The sequence below is a fragment of the Periplaneta americana genome, chromosome 16 (genome assembly GCF_040183065.1).
Source record: "Periplaneta americana isolate PAMFEO1 chromosome 16, P.americana_PAMFEO1_priV1, whole genome shotgun sequence".
Taxonomy (NCBI): domain Eukaryota; kingdom Metazoa; phylum Arthropoda; class Insecta; order Blattodea; family Blattidae; genus Periplaneta; species Periplaneta americana.
The window spans coordinates 138573785-138590354 of NC_091132.1; the positions used below are offsets into that span (position 1 = coordinate 138573785).

A 16570-nucleotide genomic window follows, 5' to 3' on the forward strand; every position below is an offset into this window, starting at 1 on the left:
AAAAATAATCATAATATGGATATTTAAACACAATTTTGAAAATGGTGGCACTTCATTTCGATACAGATTTTAGTTCTAATGTGCATATTATCGCGCTATAGACTATTGTACGTAATTCCAATTACCAGGTTCGTACTTCGTATCAGTAACTCATGTTGAAATAATTCTGTACCTACTCTATAAAAGAGTACCTTACGTACTGTAAATTTAATCTTCACTTCTGCTCGATCCGAAAAGATAAAATTACTCAGACATGCTATCTACTGTCCGTCCAAGTGGTTACGTCGCAGCATCGTAAAAAGGGAGGAAATCACGTGACAGTTAATTACTTAACGAGGCCGTTTTATTTAAGTTATTTTAAACAATTGTATGGATATAATATTACGTAGACGTCCAATTCCTAACAGAAATTAATGTTCTCAGTAAAGAGCTAAGACAGCCCAGCCACTAGCATTTACAGAGAGGCGAATAGAAGCAGGTGGGGGAAACCGGGATGCGACGTAGGCAAATGGAGAGTGATACAATATTGAAAGCTCTTTCGTCACAGGAAAACGCGATTATACTCGTATTTTTGGAACGTACTGTTTACTATGACCGTAAGGCTACTATGACTGTTTATGCGGTCTTGGATCTGTGTGGAGGACGGTTAAACTTCATTAGTAGAAGGGGTGGGAGTGAAGTACAGGTACATCATTTTATTTTTACTTGCATTTTTATTGTACCTGCATTTCTGAATGTACTTCACTCTCACCCCTTCACTAATGTCCTTGCTCCCGTCAGACACACAAACTTACGGCCGTTGTTGCATTCGAAGTCTTCAAGCAGTGGAGTAAACACTGCAGTGTATAGTGTGTTTCATAAATATGATTGCGTTTTCTATAGAAGAAAGAACCTATATTAATAATATCGTACTAAAAAATTATATTCAAGAAACGATAAATTCAATTTCAGAGAATATGCTTCAAAATGTTTTTAATAATATGCGTACTGAATTGAAGCCTGCATTGTAATGAACGGCAACCATTTTCAGCAACTTGTTTAAAAATTCAGATTAGCCTGTTTTGAATTGAGGTGGCTAGAAGCAAAGGAATGCTAGTGACATTTGTAATAACATGAGTTAAGTGCATCCAGTGTAAGCAAAAGTATCTAAAATTTTATTGGCAAAGGGATATTTTAATCGCATCACACATTAAAATTTAAATAAAAAATTTCACCGATTATACGAAAGCTTAAATATTTAAACCCCATTTTCTCAAAAGTAACTTAAGTGCACTTACAGCCCTTTACTTATGACCCCCTCAATTTAAATTTACTCTCTATATTGTATGATAACATCAATAATTAATATGCTAAATAAAGTAGACATTACATAACGAACATAGCCGCCTGAAAAGTTGAGTTTTTGAAAAAAAAAAGTTACTACTCTACTGTATTTTGATAAATTCCGTAAAAGTGATGATCAAACTGAAAATCGTAATATCGTATTTCCCTACAACATAAATGGATACACTACTTTTCTCTCCTCCTATACCTAGTAAAATGATTTGTTTACATATTGCACTAGTAACATCAAACTCCTGTAATGGAAGGGGGTAACAGTGTTTCCGAGTATAGCCAGGTTAATGTTAAAAATGTTGGTAAAAATAAAGTGATGTCCCTGTACATTAAAAAACTCAAGTACAATAAAAATTGAAGTAAAAATAAAATGATGTCCCTGTACAAATGCTATCATATTCATGCAACCCTTCACAAACTCTTGCCTTATGGAGAGAAGATCATAGGACACTCTATTATACCTATTGGTCAACTACATATTATCTGAGGAAGCCCAGAAGACGAGAAAGAATAATAATACACGTTTCAGAGAAGTCTTCACGAGAAAACATCAAGAAAGACACAAATACCGATATTTTCCATAGGCTACTTATTTCTTCGGACCCTTATATCACACTTATGGAAATTAAGGGGAGAAAATCGCGGTCGACTTCAAGAGGAGCAACACTCTCCGAGCCTACATTACCCGGTGTTGTCGAACGAGAAACTGACAGCGAGGATTCAGATTGTGATGGCGACGCATGTTACTTCTGAACGAGTATGGTAGCCTACATAGGAAGATTCCTTCCTCTTACTCTTTCAATTTTAGGTGCATGTCACATTATGAATATTAATTTACTTTTTCATTCAAATCGAAAAAAAAATATTCTTTTACAATAATTGCTATTTTTTATAGAATTAATTGTTATTTTGTTTAAAAACTTTACTCACTGTCATTAATTGAAGCTGCATACCAAATTTTATGAAAATTGAGCAATTAGTTTTCGAGAAATGACTTTTGGCCAGCTAGACTATCTAAATACACTGTACGTCGTCGTATTGTTGTATTGTCCTGACTATTAACCGGCGATTATACTTTTTTCCCCATAAAACGAGTCCCTCGGTGCAAACCACTATATGCTGGGAGCGTACACAATAGCCGAGTCACTCCCAGACTTATTGGATGTTCCCCCCCCCCCATTTTTAAAACCTCTTGGTTATAAGTGCACCTCATTTTTTTTTATTTATATTTCAGTTCAACAACACTAAAGTCTTTTTTGTCATCTTTTAACGTGAAACGTTTTATGTACTTGACATTCGAGAAATCTGGTCACACCACAGTAGGCCTATAATTTCTTTCTTTGAAGTTATTTAAAGTCCAGAGTGTATCAGGATAAACCATAGGCGGAGTTATGGGGGGCATAGGGGGGCACTGCCGCCCAAAACTTGTCTGAACTCTTTTGTTTTCTATAAAATATTGAATGCAAAAGATTTTTCATGCTTTTCTTTATAATTATGTTTCTGTTGTTTTCAGATCATGTGTCTGGACTGTAATAGGCCTACTGTATTTAGTTTAAATTTCTGAATGTGTAAGAATTTCTATACTCATTTGAGAAATGGAAGCATTGCAATTTTTTTTTGTAACAGCCTATAATCAAATGTTAGAAGTCTGCAGATGTTCAGGCCGCCACTTGGAGAAATATGAATGACATACTCCAGAACAATGCAGAAAAAAGAAAAGTAATCCTGGTATAATGTGTAAACTTAAAAACGAGAGATTAAGTAAAATAATTAGAGATTACAATAAGCTTCAGATAAAAAAGTTTCTGTTAGCACCGTTACGTAGTGTTATTGATGTAGCTATACATGTGTTTGTGTATGAGAGAGAAAAATAGGGAGATTGTTTTAAATGATACTCTATTAAAATTTGTAGTAGATCTACAGTTCAAGCCCTATACAACTCGGTCCAAAACATCGCGGATATGGATGTAACACTGTAAGAGATATGCCCCTCGAAATAGTACATTATGCAACGAGGCTATAATGGTAGTAATTAAGACGCGAGTATGTTTGTTTATGAAACGAGCGCAAGCGAGTTTCATAATTTTCATACGAGCGTCTTAATTATCATTATAGGCAAGTTTCATACGACATTTTATGCTCGACCATATTTCTAACTTGAAATTATTCATAAGTATTCATGTTATGGTTATCGAAGTGAGGAGCGGAACTGACCTTCTAAATTGTGAGATGTGCGCAGACGAGAAAGTATTGATTTTTTCCGAGGAACGAATGTCATTGACCTTGATATAAACTAGAGAATAACATGAACATTAATCTTGATGTAACCTGGAAATTGATTTAGAATTGAAAAACGAGATGACAAATTAAATTTATTTGAATATTATTTACAATTAACGCTAATTATTATAGTAACAGAACATAACCTTCTGCGACAGTATTGGATTTCCAGCCTCCGTGACGTTTCGCTAGTTGTCTTTCGATTGCATATCCGAGAATAATCGATACTTGCGGTTTTATAATGCTACAATGGTGATTTCTCATTGGCTGAACAACTGAACTATAATGAATAGGTGTACTTTAATGAGGTGTATTAAAGGGCTACTTCCAGGTGTATAATTACTACATTTCGGCATGATCGAGCATAAATGATTATATTCCGATATATTCTACCACGGCCAAGCTATAACGGGGGGAGAAGGTAAATAATGTCCCCCATAACCTTGTTATATCGGGATTCTATGGTTTTGGTTCTCCCCCCCCCCCCAAGGAAACTATTCTCTCTTCGCCTATGGCAGGGGTCGTCAGCACAGAGCACGCTGGGGCTAGCCTCTCTTACCCGCGGAAAACGCAGTGCACTATAGTGCTCTCGTAGCTGCTAGCGGGTATGCTCTCTATCTCTCCCGTTGCACACAGGACGGCACCGCGTACCCATTGCACATTTCAGCGAGTGCTGACGTCCACTGGCCTATGGGATAAACCGAAAAATACTGAAGACCTAAAGGAATAATTATAATATGAGATGGAACAGGTCAGTCATGTAACTGTGAGGAAGACAATGGACTGTTTTCGTGATAGACATTGTTTGGCTGTGAATGATTCTCATTTTCAGCATCTCTTGCAAAGTTTGGTTAATGATAGTGTTTTGTTTTTATGGTCTACTCAACATGATTTTGCATACTTAAATTTGTCTCAAGTTTGATGACCATGAAACAAGTAAATGAGTAAAATTTGTACATATTCATACATAAAATTTAATGGAGATTCGTAATATGTAAACCTTAAAATAGAATACCATTTAAAAAAATAAAGTTTACTGTCACATTCTATATGCCTGAATAACTTTTCTCGAACACTAGTATCATATTGTATGGTTTATCTTCAACAGCTTTTGTATAACACAAATAAAATTTAAGAAGTTATGAGTGATATTCCATACTTAATGAGGTTCAAACCTGTCTTCAGACAGTTGACTAAACAACAATAATAATTTGTTATTACAGTCAAATAATTTGTTAATATTATTGAACTATAGTTGTTTAGTGAACTGTCCGAAGACAGACAAGTGATACCAAGAAGACACCACTTATGAGGCAACTAGGCCAGGAGATAATGGGGTAGGGTGGTCAGTTTCGTTCCCCTTCATTACATACATCGCCGACTAGCTACATATTACACTAATCAGACTTCAGATGTATACAAACAACTATTGTTCTTCCTCTGACACATATCGTCAAGTGATAATAGTATAAGGATGTAGACATACCTGATATTTCACATTTTCAGTTTGTACTAGCTAATTTTTTAGGTTGATAGGAGTTTTTCTATATACAAGCATTTTCTAATGAAGGGGAGAAATGTTTAATTGGAAACACTACAACATGATCATCAAATGTATATTACATAAAAACCAAAATATAAAGGTCCACTGTAATTCCATAGAATTTTGTGTTTGTTTTAAATTCTGTTTTTAAGTTTTTGTTGTCATATAATTTTTGGAGCTCTTTTGTTACAATAATACTCTGTTGTATAGGCCTAGACTTTATTATGTAGAATTATTTCGTATGTCAAACATTTACTGAAAGAATTGTTTGCAGTTGTACACAATTTTATTTATTGTACCTCCATATAAGATACACCAGAGAAACGGAAGTACCTAGCACTTCTTTCCGTAGTCTTGAGCATAGGTATAGTCACTGCATACCTAAGTTTTGTTTAATGTGACCAAATATTGGGCTTTACTAATGAGGCAACTAAACCAGGAGATAATGAAGTATGGTGGCCAGTTCCTTTCCTTTCCATTGCATACATCGCTGACTAGTAACATTATTCCAGTAATCAGACTTCAGATGTGTACAAACAATTGTTCTTCATCTAACACATAGCCTATCGCTGCAAGGATCAACGAAGGATAAAAGTGAAAGGGAAAAAGTGTCGTAGTTTTCAACTAGTTATCTTGGGTTAAGCAATTTCCATGGATATTACATGAAAAATCATACGATGTTATTTTCTGTAAAATATATAAGGACATTTTTTTCGTGGCGCGTCCGTTCGGCTACCCAATAATTCACAGAATAGGAGTGGTAAACACAATAAGCCTCAGGCTACAGTGTAAGCCTTCGGGCCCCTCCTCCGTATAAGAATGAGGAAAAAGCAGTCCTGTCCTCCCCCCCCCCCCCAAATATTTCAAAATAGTCAATAATATTTGAATGTGATTGTATTCAATTATTATCGAAGAACTGTTATTTTTTTCTACTAGTTTAACTGTTTGTTATTCATTTCGTTTATTTTATTATACTTTGTCAATAATAATAATAATAATAATAATAATAATAATAATAATAATCATCATCATCATCATCATCATCATCATGTAGCTTTCAGGGAGTTTAGACCACTGTTGATCTGATCCGATCTCAAATCAGATGTCGAGGAGTCTCTTCAATGGTCTTCCTTGGTATCTTGTGCCTGATGGGGTGTAGTGTTTAAGTAATTTAGGCAATCTATTGCGTGGCATGTCAATAATAATTTTTTCTACTGGTTTAACTATTTGTTATCCATTTCGTTTATTTTATTATACTTTATGTGGCGAGTTTATTGCGTTTTTTTATAATTTTAATTACTTTTTCTGTATTTAATTATAAATGGATTTCTTTCAGTAAATAGTTGTATATAATTGCGCGGAGTTCGGTCGAACCTCATACGATCATGATTTTGCTACAATGTAAAAAACTCTCTCACTCCTGGTCTGCTTTAAGCTGCTCTGCCGACAACAAATTCGGCCCCCTATTGGCTGTTAGGAGAGCTTAATTATTGAATACTTCATAGTTATTGGTCCATTTTGAAACGGATACTTTAGATGCGCAATGGCGATAGCGGGAATTATTCTGCTTCTCAGTCTTTAATAAATCGTTGTGTGGAATACATCGGGTAATAAGCCAGTAATGACAGCAATGATGTAAGTAAGAACAATAGTGCAACATATTATTTTGATTGTACAGTTTTCAGATATAAATCTTATGGACATAATTTCTGTTGGCTAATTCTGAACATCTTCCTGAGTTTCGGAAGGTTATTAAATAAAGAGTAAAACTTTTACGTCTAAATGTTTACATTAGTAGGCCTACTTGTCCATAGTGAATTTCAAAATCCTAATAAAGCAATAACCATCCTATTGATGTGTTATTAGTAAGCTTATTTTTTCAATGCATTTATAAAATGATTCGGATAAATTTAACAAATTCTTATTTAATAAACATTGCAATAAAACAATATTAATACAAACATTATTAAAAAAACCCTCGAACGCATGCATTGGATTGAAAGAAACTGAAGCAAGTCTATAATAAAATAGACGTTTTAAAAGTGGCTTAGTTTCGTTTTGAATAAGTATTTATTGTATTTAATGTGTGTTATATACATCAATAGGTCTGTTGTGGAAAGTTTCGCAATGCTAATTTTATAAATGTACTATGTTTAATTTTCTCTCATCTTCTTTGATATCCTGCATCTGCTCGCAGAATTTTTAAGAGTAGGCTAGGCCTACATTTATTCACATGCGTCCGGATTTTTAGACATTAAGATTTACTACGTTTTCATGCAGTATTCAGTTCGATCTGAATACGATCCGTACTGAATACGATCCCTGTTTTCATGCAATTTTCGATACGTATTAAAAACGATCTGAATACGGAAGCTGAAGTTTCGAAAGTAGTTATGTTGGTGAACTTATAGACATATTAGCGTGTTGGTCACCCTGTAGACATTAGCTATAAACAATGTTGTGTTTTCCAAATGAGGCGCATGAAAACTTAATAATCTGGCTGTTGATGAATAATGATAATATTGACTTTCAGGAAAACACGAAATATTATCTTTTTCAACATACATAATGTCCCACGCTGTTGGTTAAACAGCTGACACATCAAACAAATGACGATCGATCACGCGCTTAGCGTATTGAATACGATCCGATCCCACTTTTTAGGTGTCTCGACCTTAAGACTCAGATCGAACTGAATCTCCGTTTTCATGAAGATTTCAATACGGTAAGTGTATTTAGTTCGACCTGAATACTCCATGAAAACGTAATAATTAAGTCATAGTTTAAAGCGTTTCGTATGTCAGAGATGCACCAACATAAAGTGTTCTTTGTTAATACTTATGGCATAAAGATTGGCTTTAGTTAGGTCTATTTTAAACAGTTAAATTAGTTTATTTTAATTATGACATGTTTCCTTGCTTTAAACGACACTTGAAAACCTGAAGAGCATTTATACTGCTTCCTCTAGCTCAACAGCAATCTATCAAGGCACGTTGAAAAATGAAATACAGCTACACTAAAAATGCGTATGAAACTGAAATAATCTTTCACAGACCTCGGTCTATCACTTAGCTAACTCTATTTAAATCCACTCTAACCTTGTCAAAAACTTCGGAGAGCAGAACAGTGTTACCTTTCATTGCATAGGTTATTGAAGTGGTATGCCATTTGTGTTATTATGTAGTGATATTCAATATCCAATCCAGTTTGTTACTGTTTAATTTGCCTAACTACTTGATTCCTATAAAAATATTAAACTTGAAATCTTTTCATCGTCGTTATTTCGTACGGACGTAAGTATTAGCGCCAGTTTGCGAACATATAGGCCTAGGTTGAACAATTAGAAAAACTTAAAACAATACGGAAAAATCATAATAAGGGAAAATCTAAACAATAGGGGAAAATCAAAACAATAGGGAAAAAACCAAAACAAACTTCAAATTTTGTCAATAAAATAGTTTAAATGTACAGTAGAACCTCGTTAATCTGAACTAATTGGGATCAGTAGTAGTTTGGATTATCAAATACACATCACTGCTGGTAGAGGGATCTTCATTGGGTCTTTCCCCAACATTATCTCGTTTTCTGGTATTGTACGTACATTCAGTAGCGCGTGTAAGCCTACTAATGTAACAGTAGTAAAGCGACGTAAGAATAAGAACCCCGAGTAAATCAATCAAATTAAGTTGGTCAACCACCGTGCTCTCCTGAGTCTATTATAGTTTACGATGCGCACAATGAGTCATTTGTGCCAAGGTACTTAATAATCCGTGGCGCTACAGCCCGTGAAGGGCCTAGACCGACCAGCCGTCTGCTGGCCTCACGCCCACATGCCGAAGCATAGGTGGACGATCATCCAACCAGAATGGAGGTATCGTGATGTTAGCACGATGATCCCCCCCCAGCCGTTATAGCTGGTATTCGCAACCGGATTTCGCTACCTATCGTAGCACCCCAAGTGCATCACGATGCTGGGTGGGCACCGGTCCCATACACTGGCCGAAATTTCATGAAAAAATTTCTTCCCCCCATGAGGACTCGAACCAGCGCGTATTCCGTGGGCCTAACGCGAGTCCTAGGCGGGATGCCTTAGACCGCGACGCCACGGTATTTACTACAACAATTTATGAAACCCTGGGTTGAAAAGCGAAGGCATGTATGTGAGAATATTGCGTGCACGTGTCCTATGTGGTAGGTGTAATTTTTTAAAATGAAGTAAGACTGTGTTCAGTTTTAAAAAATAGGGTAATTCGGTAGAAAACTTAGGGTGAATGTTGCTTATGTCTCGCCCACTATAGGAGACATAGGCCAGTTTTACACTAATCCTAAACATTTAATAAGTTATAACTTGTTGCTTGTAGGCAGTCTTTTACATTAGATTTGCGAAAATTGGTTTATAGCGCAACATTGGCAGTGATAAAAGTGTGAAATATTCGTTCAGTGGGCGGTGGATACTCTACATTGACCAAACTTAGTCAATATGACATCAGTGGCATCGAGGATCAGTGACAGGTTAGGTCGGGTTAGGTTGGTTTGTTGAGGTTTTTTTGTTTGCATTGCATATTATGCCTATTACGTTTTTTGGTAGGCGTGCCAAAAACCTGAACAAACCAAATCTAACCTATCACGGATCCTCGATGTCCGCCATACATATAGGCGGAGTTATGGGGGGCATGGGGGCACTGCCTCCCCAAACGTGGCCGAACTCTCTTCTCTTTTTTTTTTCTATTAACGTTACAAAATATTGAATTCAAAAGATTTTTCTTGCTTTTGTTTATGATTAAGTTTCTGTGCTCAAATTGATGATCATTAAACTTAAAGACGAGATTAAATAAAATAATTAGAATTTACATTTCGTAGGAAATCTTGCTAATAAATAAATGAATAACTTATTGGCCCACCGCTGTGGAGCATTGGTTAGTACGTCTGGTCGTGAAAGGAGTGGACCCATGTTCAAATCCTGGTTGGGACAAGTTACTTGGTTGGGGTTTTTCCTCAACCAATTGCAGCAGGATTGCTGGGTAATTTTCGGTGTTGGACCTCATTTCGCCATCATTAATTCACATCCATACAAAAGCCTGAGTTAAGTTCACGATGCGGCGTACTGTACTTGTACAAGAGCACGGCCGTTCGGCTACCCAATCATTCACAGAATAGCAATGGTAAGCACAATAAGCCTCAGTGCAAGCCTTCGAGTACCTCCTCCGTACAAGAGGGGGGGGGGAAGTAAAATGGTCTAGGTATATTTTGTTACAATTTTACTTTATTTTACAATATCTTTATTAAATGATTATATTCCGATATACTGTACCAAGGTCAAGCTATAACGGGGGGAGAAGATAAATGATGTCCCACATAATCTCGTTATATCGGGATTCTATAGATTTGCTTGGACCCCCCTCCCCAAGGAAACGGTTCTCTCTCCGCCTATGCCGCCATATTAACCAACGTTTTCTACCGAATTTCCAAAAATAGCTCTCAAAATGTGAAACAAAACCGTACGTCAGAATCAGTGATTTGAGTTATTTAGAAATAACTGTTCGACATTTTAGATAAATATTCTAATGTTTTGATCCACCGTCAAAGTCGATTATTTAGGTCACTAGTTCCCAAGCTAACAACTCTGTTAAAAATATAAAATCGATGCCTTGGACTTTAGTAAAAATGTGTAACAATTTCGTAGCTATTTACCTGAGCACATTTTTAAAGAAAATGTGGGGTAGTTCTTAAGTGAAAAGAAGGTAAAATGTAAATGATTCAGTTACAAAGAGACAAATTTAATTTTATTAACTTCTATTACAAACTAACAAAATGTGGCTTGTCCAGCACTCACTCCATCTAAATGTGAAGGGAGAAATTATAATATTTCTTTTTGTCCCGAACAATCACTTTCGTCGTATTCAGTTCAGTTTGTCTCCAATCTGGATCAACATCGAATCAATTCCTCCATATAAATAATTTTAAGAATATTAATATATTCACAAGATATTTTGGAATAGATGTATGATAAGAGTTTCTTGTGTTAATTCTAACGTACCTTGTTTACATGTTTCGATCTATTTATGGGTCATCTTCAGAACTGGTCGTTGTTGATCTTGGCGCTTCTTGTTCCCTCTGTGAGGGTGCGTTCGTGTGGTATAGTGTAGATTCAAAGAGTGTGTGTGTTTTGAAATTGAGTTGTGTGTTGAGAATTTCGTTGAAGTGTGTTTTCGTGTGTCTCTATATTTCATTTCACAGGAAACAGAACAAGAGGCGCCAAGATCAACAACGACCAGTTCTGAAGATGATCCATAAATACGTCGAAACATGTAAACAATGTACGTTAGAATTTAACACAAGAAAGTCTTATCACACATATTCCGAAGTCATATAGTGTTAAAAGTTGTGTAATCAAGAAGTCACAAGATATGTTGAATAACAGGACCCTACAGGTTTCAAGACATTTTTACACAAAATGTCATTCAGGAAAAACTTTAATTCAAAATTAGTCTAGTGTACAGTACATTATTTTTAAAATGTTTTATTCCTCACTATGTTCATTTATGGCTAAATACGTTAACTTTTCAACTTTCCTGTTAGTCCATGATAGAATGAGCATTGATAATGCGAATAAAGCCAGCTCGTTAAACAGTGGTTTTCCTCATGTGTTTACTTCTATGTTAGTTATTGTTCCATTTAGTGACAATATTTATTGCATTGCAGTTGAGTGGAATCTGTCGAAGTACCCATAATCCAACAATGGTATCAGATGTTCTTTCATTCGGTTCAGATTGTGTTTCACAGACATAAGAAAAAATAACTTATTTCTACATTGTCTGGTCTGACGCGTGGCAGTGGTTGTTTCAATAAATTTCATTAGCAGTAATGCTGTTATGAAATTAACATTGGGTTTCCTGATCAGCTGATCTTTGTTGTCTTTTCCTGATTACGTTTAACATGCAGCCGTAATTGTTCAACAATTTTTCGAAGATGTGTGGGTTTAGAATCTAAATTGTGTTTATAATCTATTAGCCTACATTATCTTTAAATCTGTATCTACGGAATAGGCCTACCAATAATAAAACTGTAACCAAAATTTTTCTGATAATTTTCGCTGTTTTAAAAGTAATTGATGTTAACATGTATAATATATTGACTATCCTGAGACCGAAAATAATTGTTGAAATCTTTGTTTGTTTGTCTGTCTGTCTATGTTTATTACCTTTTCACGCGATAATGGCTGAACAGATTTCTGTGAAATTGGTATGTAAATTAAGTTAGGTCCCACTTAGAATTTAGGCTGTATGGCATTTAAAATACACCGTGTTCCGCTTATAAGTATAACAAAAGAAATAGCTATAACTTCTGAATTAATACAAGTATATAGTTGAAACCAACTGCTACAAAGAATGAAAACTGGGAATTTTTGTTACCTTATGTTCCATAAACCTCAACATGGCTTCCATTGGTGGCACGGGAAATATCCAACCGGTATTCAACCTCGACCCAAGTGTTATGAAGCATCTGGGGTGTAACATTGTTGACAGCAGCATAAATTCTTTCTTGTAAGTCTGCCAAATCACGTACTGGCGTCCTGTAGACCTGGTCCTTAACAAACCCCCACAGGAAAAAATCAGGTGGTGTTAGATCTGGTGATCTGGCAGGCCATGTGATGTACGGTGATCCTCTTCCGATTCATCTTGCAGGGAATTGTTCGTCTAAGAATGTGCGAACCATGTTGGCAAAGTGTGGTGGAGCCCCATCTTGCTGGAAAATTGCTCCATCTGGGAGTTGTGGCACAGCATACAGTTGCAACATATCCAGGTACGTGTTTGCAGTGACTGTCTTTTCAGCAAAGAAATAGGGACCAATGATTCTGTCACGCATGATCCCACACCAAACATTCCATTTAGGGGAATCCCGTTGGTGTTCAATTACGACACTTGGATTTTCCGACCCCCAGATGCGACAATTGTGTCGGTTTACTTTTCCACTGACGTGGAAGGTTGCCTCATCTGAGAAACAGACTCGAGTTAGAAATGTGTCGTCATCGTCCACTTTATCCAACATTGTTTCTGCAAAGCGTTTTCGTTCCAGTTTATCATTCGGCGTAATCATCTGATGAAGTTGCAGCTTGTACGCTCGCAAACGCAATCTTTTATGGAGCACTGTATGCACTGTTGTTGGTGGGATGTTCAACTGCACACTAGCCTGTCGAATGGATTTCCGCGGGCTTCTCTGAAATGCCTCGCGAATGCGTTCGACATTTTCGTCAGACACTTTACGCTTGGAATGTTTACCTGCATTAGACAACAAACTTCCTGTTTCTCTGAGCTGCCTATCCCATTTCATTATTGAGACGTACGTCGGTACAGCTTCCCTCGGTCTAAGATTGTACTGACGGCGAAACAAGCGCTGTACACGAATTATGGATCTATGTTCTGCTAATGACAGCACACAAAAGGCTTTCTGCTGTGGCGTCCACATGCTGACTGACTAAAGATACGATACGAATTCTCTTATTTAATGATCTGCGCATGCGTGAGTCTTCTAAAAATAAGTAACAACAATGGATTAAAGCTTCCCAATTTCCTCTTTACAATGGTACCAATCTTAACCCATTTGCATGCATTGTTATGAAATTATAACTATTTCTTTTATTATACTTATAAGCGGAACACGGTGTACTTACTTTAAAGGGAGGTTATAAGAGGGCCTGAATCGAGCGAGATGGTTCATACGTTCCGCATGGGACTCGAATTCGGCAAGTTCGTGGTTCGATTCCCAGACCGACCAATCTGATTGTGATTTTTTCGTGGTTTTGACAGTTGCTTAGGCAAATGCCGGGTTGGAATTTTCATTGTCATGGTCCATTTCCCTTCCCCTCCCGTTTAGGAAAAGAATTCAGATTTCATATCATTCGTCTCTTCATCTCATTCCATAGACATATTCAGGTCAAGACGCATGTCTTCGTCTGCTTACGGGGAGGGCGTACTGTCCGCAACCGTCCCTGGGTTCCTAGCCTTCAGCAATATCTCTGCCAGGATTCATTTCTCAAGAGCACTTCCAAGAGCGCTTCGACACCTTGGAAGGGCCGTTGGAATGGATTCCTGTGCTGTTTGATCACTTTGGCGGTATGAACACAGTACGGGGGGAAGGTAGGGGGCCCTCATTGGGTGAGGGGTCACATGCGGCCGATGTGCTGGTACAACTCATCCTCATTCAGTCCATAAATTCGGGGTGCACATTCCGGCACACCGGCGACGGTGATATAACCTCGGCAGTTGCGAACGTCGTTAAATAAACCATAATTTAATTTTTAATAGGCCTCAGTATGGCGGACGTGTAAAGGGTCGTCCCTAACGCGCCCCTAGCCACCGTTACCTAACCTAACCTAACGGGTCTGAATTAAATAAATCGAAATTTATCAATATTTTATTGTATTACAAATGTAAGTCAGAATTAAAAACTGGAACTGTACTGAATGGAAATCAGCTGTATACTAATGCTCTAAGCTTGACGTTCCTTCAGCTTATTTCCACACTGCGCAACACTTCCTATGCTCGATGCAGGAGAAATGTACAAATTACCGATATTTCTTCAGCAGTATAACGGTAAAAGACCGATGGAATTTACCAGAAAGGAAACCTATTTCCTGGTAAGAGTTCTATTATATAAATCTGACCTTAAATTGGTTTTCAGCACCAACAGTTATGAATGTAACTGTTTAAACTTTTTAGTTTACTATAAAAACTTTTCAAAAGTCTGTTACGAAATGCACAGGGTGTTCTACTTAAGCCGTTCATTTTTGCTTGGGGATTCCAAATCACAGTCGAGACATGTGGGAGGTATTTAATGATTTCGTGGGCGGAATCAGGGGTGGGTATAACGTTTACCGACATCACCACGTGAATGTTACGAATATTAGTCTTTGTATGATAATTTTATGTTAAACACGTGCTATCAATCTGTTATGTTAATTTTATTTTTCCTTTCCAACGTTTATTCCTGTCTTGGATAATGTTTTATCGAGTCATTTGCTCTCCTATGGTTCCTATAACATCATTTTCTTATACTCTAGTTATATCCAATCCTTCAAATTAATTTTTGTTTCATTCGGAATAAGCAACGTATCTTTAATGAATAGCAGCGCAGAATTTTAACATGATTTATTAATTTATTTGAATATATATTGAATGTCACGGCTAGTGGCACTACCATGAGAACGTCGAAACCTGGGTAAAAAACCTGCGGGAAAAAGTTTCAGATTGTGAAAGGCCAATGGTCTAAGACATACGAGATCGATAACAGCCGCATTTAGATGGACGTTGTCGACGTAATTTGCTTGCTGGAACATCTTATAATTTTTAATTATTTTTTCGCTTCTTTCACTTTTGCTGTTACGAGCTTTAGATATTCAAACCGTGAATGATTACCGACGGTAGAATTCGAGCTTTCATAGCTACTGCTGTTTAACATTCTGGTTCATATAATATTGCGATGGATTGCATATTTCCATTTTGAAGTAGTATTAATTAGAATATTATAGAACCACTTGGAATCGAAGTTCGAAATTAAAAAGTACAAAAGGAAGAACCGGATATCGAACCCTCTCAAGCAGAAGAAACATTCATACGAACATATCACTCTAGCTAAGGGCCATCAACTACCCTCGAGAGATCCGCGTATTATAAATCTTTGTTTCTTTACTCAGACACATCGTATGAATTAATGTATTAGCCCACCGAACCTATGTCTGTTTATTATTTTACCTATTCTCAATCGTTACTTAAACTTAAATACAAGCGCTGCGAGTTACAGAATTTCAACGACGAAAAGTATAGTGCCCAACCCTAGTCGTGTTGTGCATGATGCCTAAAACATTATTTATGAACGGCTTGAGTCAGAGACACTGTATGTACTGTACGAACAAAATACTTAATATGATCAATAGGCTCCGTATTCCAGCTACGTATAAACTGGAATGAAGTTGCCTGATTCAAAGTATATGTGACGTCACAGCGCAGATACAAGTACGTTCGTATACAAAATAGTTACGCATCCTCTGCCCTTTTCCTCTAGAAAGTCGAAATCGGGACGCAGTTATAGTGAGTAGTCTTATCGATCACTGCCCTTACTAATCGTATTAGGGCTATTTAAGTAACTACACCTTTGTGGCTGATTGAAGGTTCATTGCAGAGCGTGTAATATTGCGGGGCATAGTTGAGGATATTTGAACTAATATTTTTACTGTCAATATAGAGAATAATTGTCCACACCTGTGGAGTAACGGTCAGCGCGTCTGGCTGCGAAACCAGATGGCCCGGGTTCGAATCCCGGTCGGGGCAAGTTACCCGGTCAAGGTTTTTTCCGGGGTTTTCCCTCAACCAAATACGAGCAAAATGCTGGGTAACTTTCGGTACTGGGCCCCGG

The 16570-nt window shown here is 36.9% G+C and overlaps 1 protein-coding gene across 1 annotated transcript in view; it reads left to right on the forward strand.

Moving 5' to 3' along the window:
* The first annotated feature begins 6531 nt into the window (after window positions 1–6531).
* LOC138716396 (kinesin-like protein KIF23) overlaps window positions 6532–16570 on the forward strand; it is a 37411-nt gene continuing 27372 nt past the window's right edge. Inside the window, exon 1 of the mRNA XM_069849435.1 lies at window positions 6532–6793. Coding sequence (XP_069705536.1) covers window positions 6780–6793 — 14 coding nt within the window. The 5' untranslated portion in view covers window positions 6532–6779. The remainder of the gene's footprint in view (window positions 6794–16570) is intronic.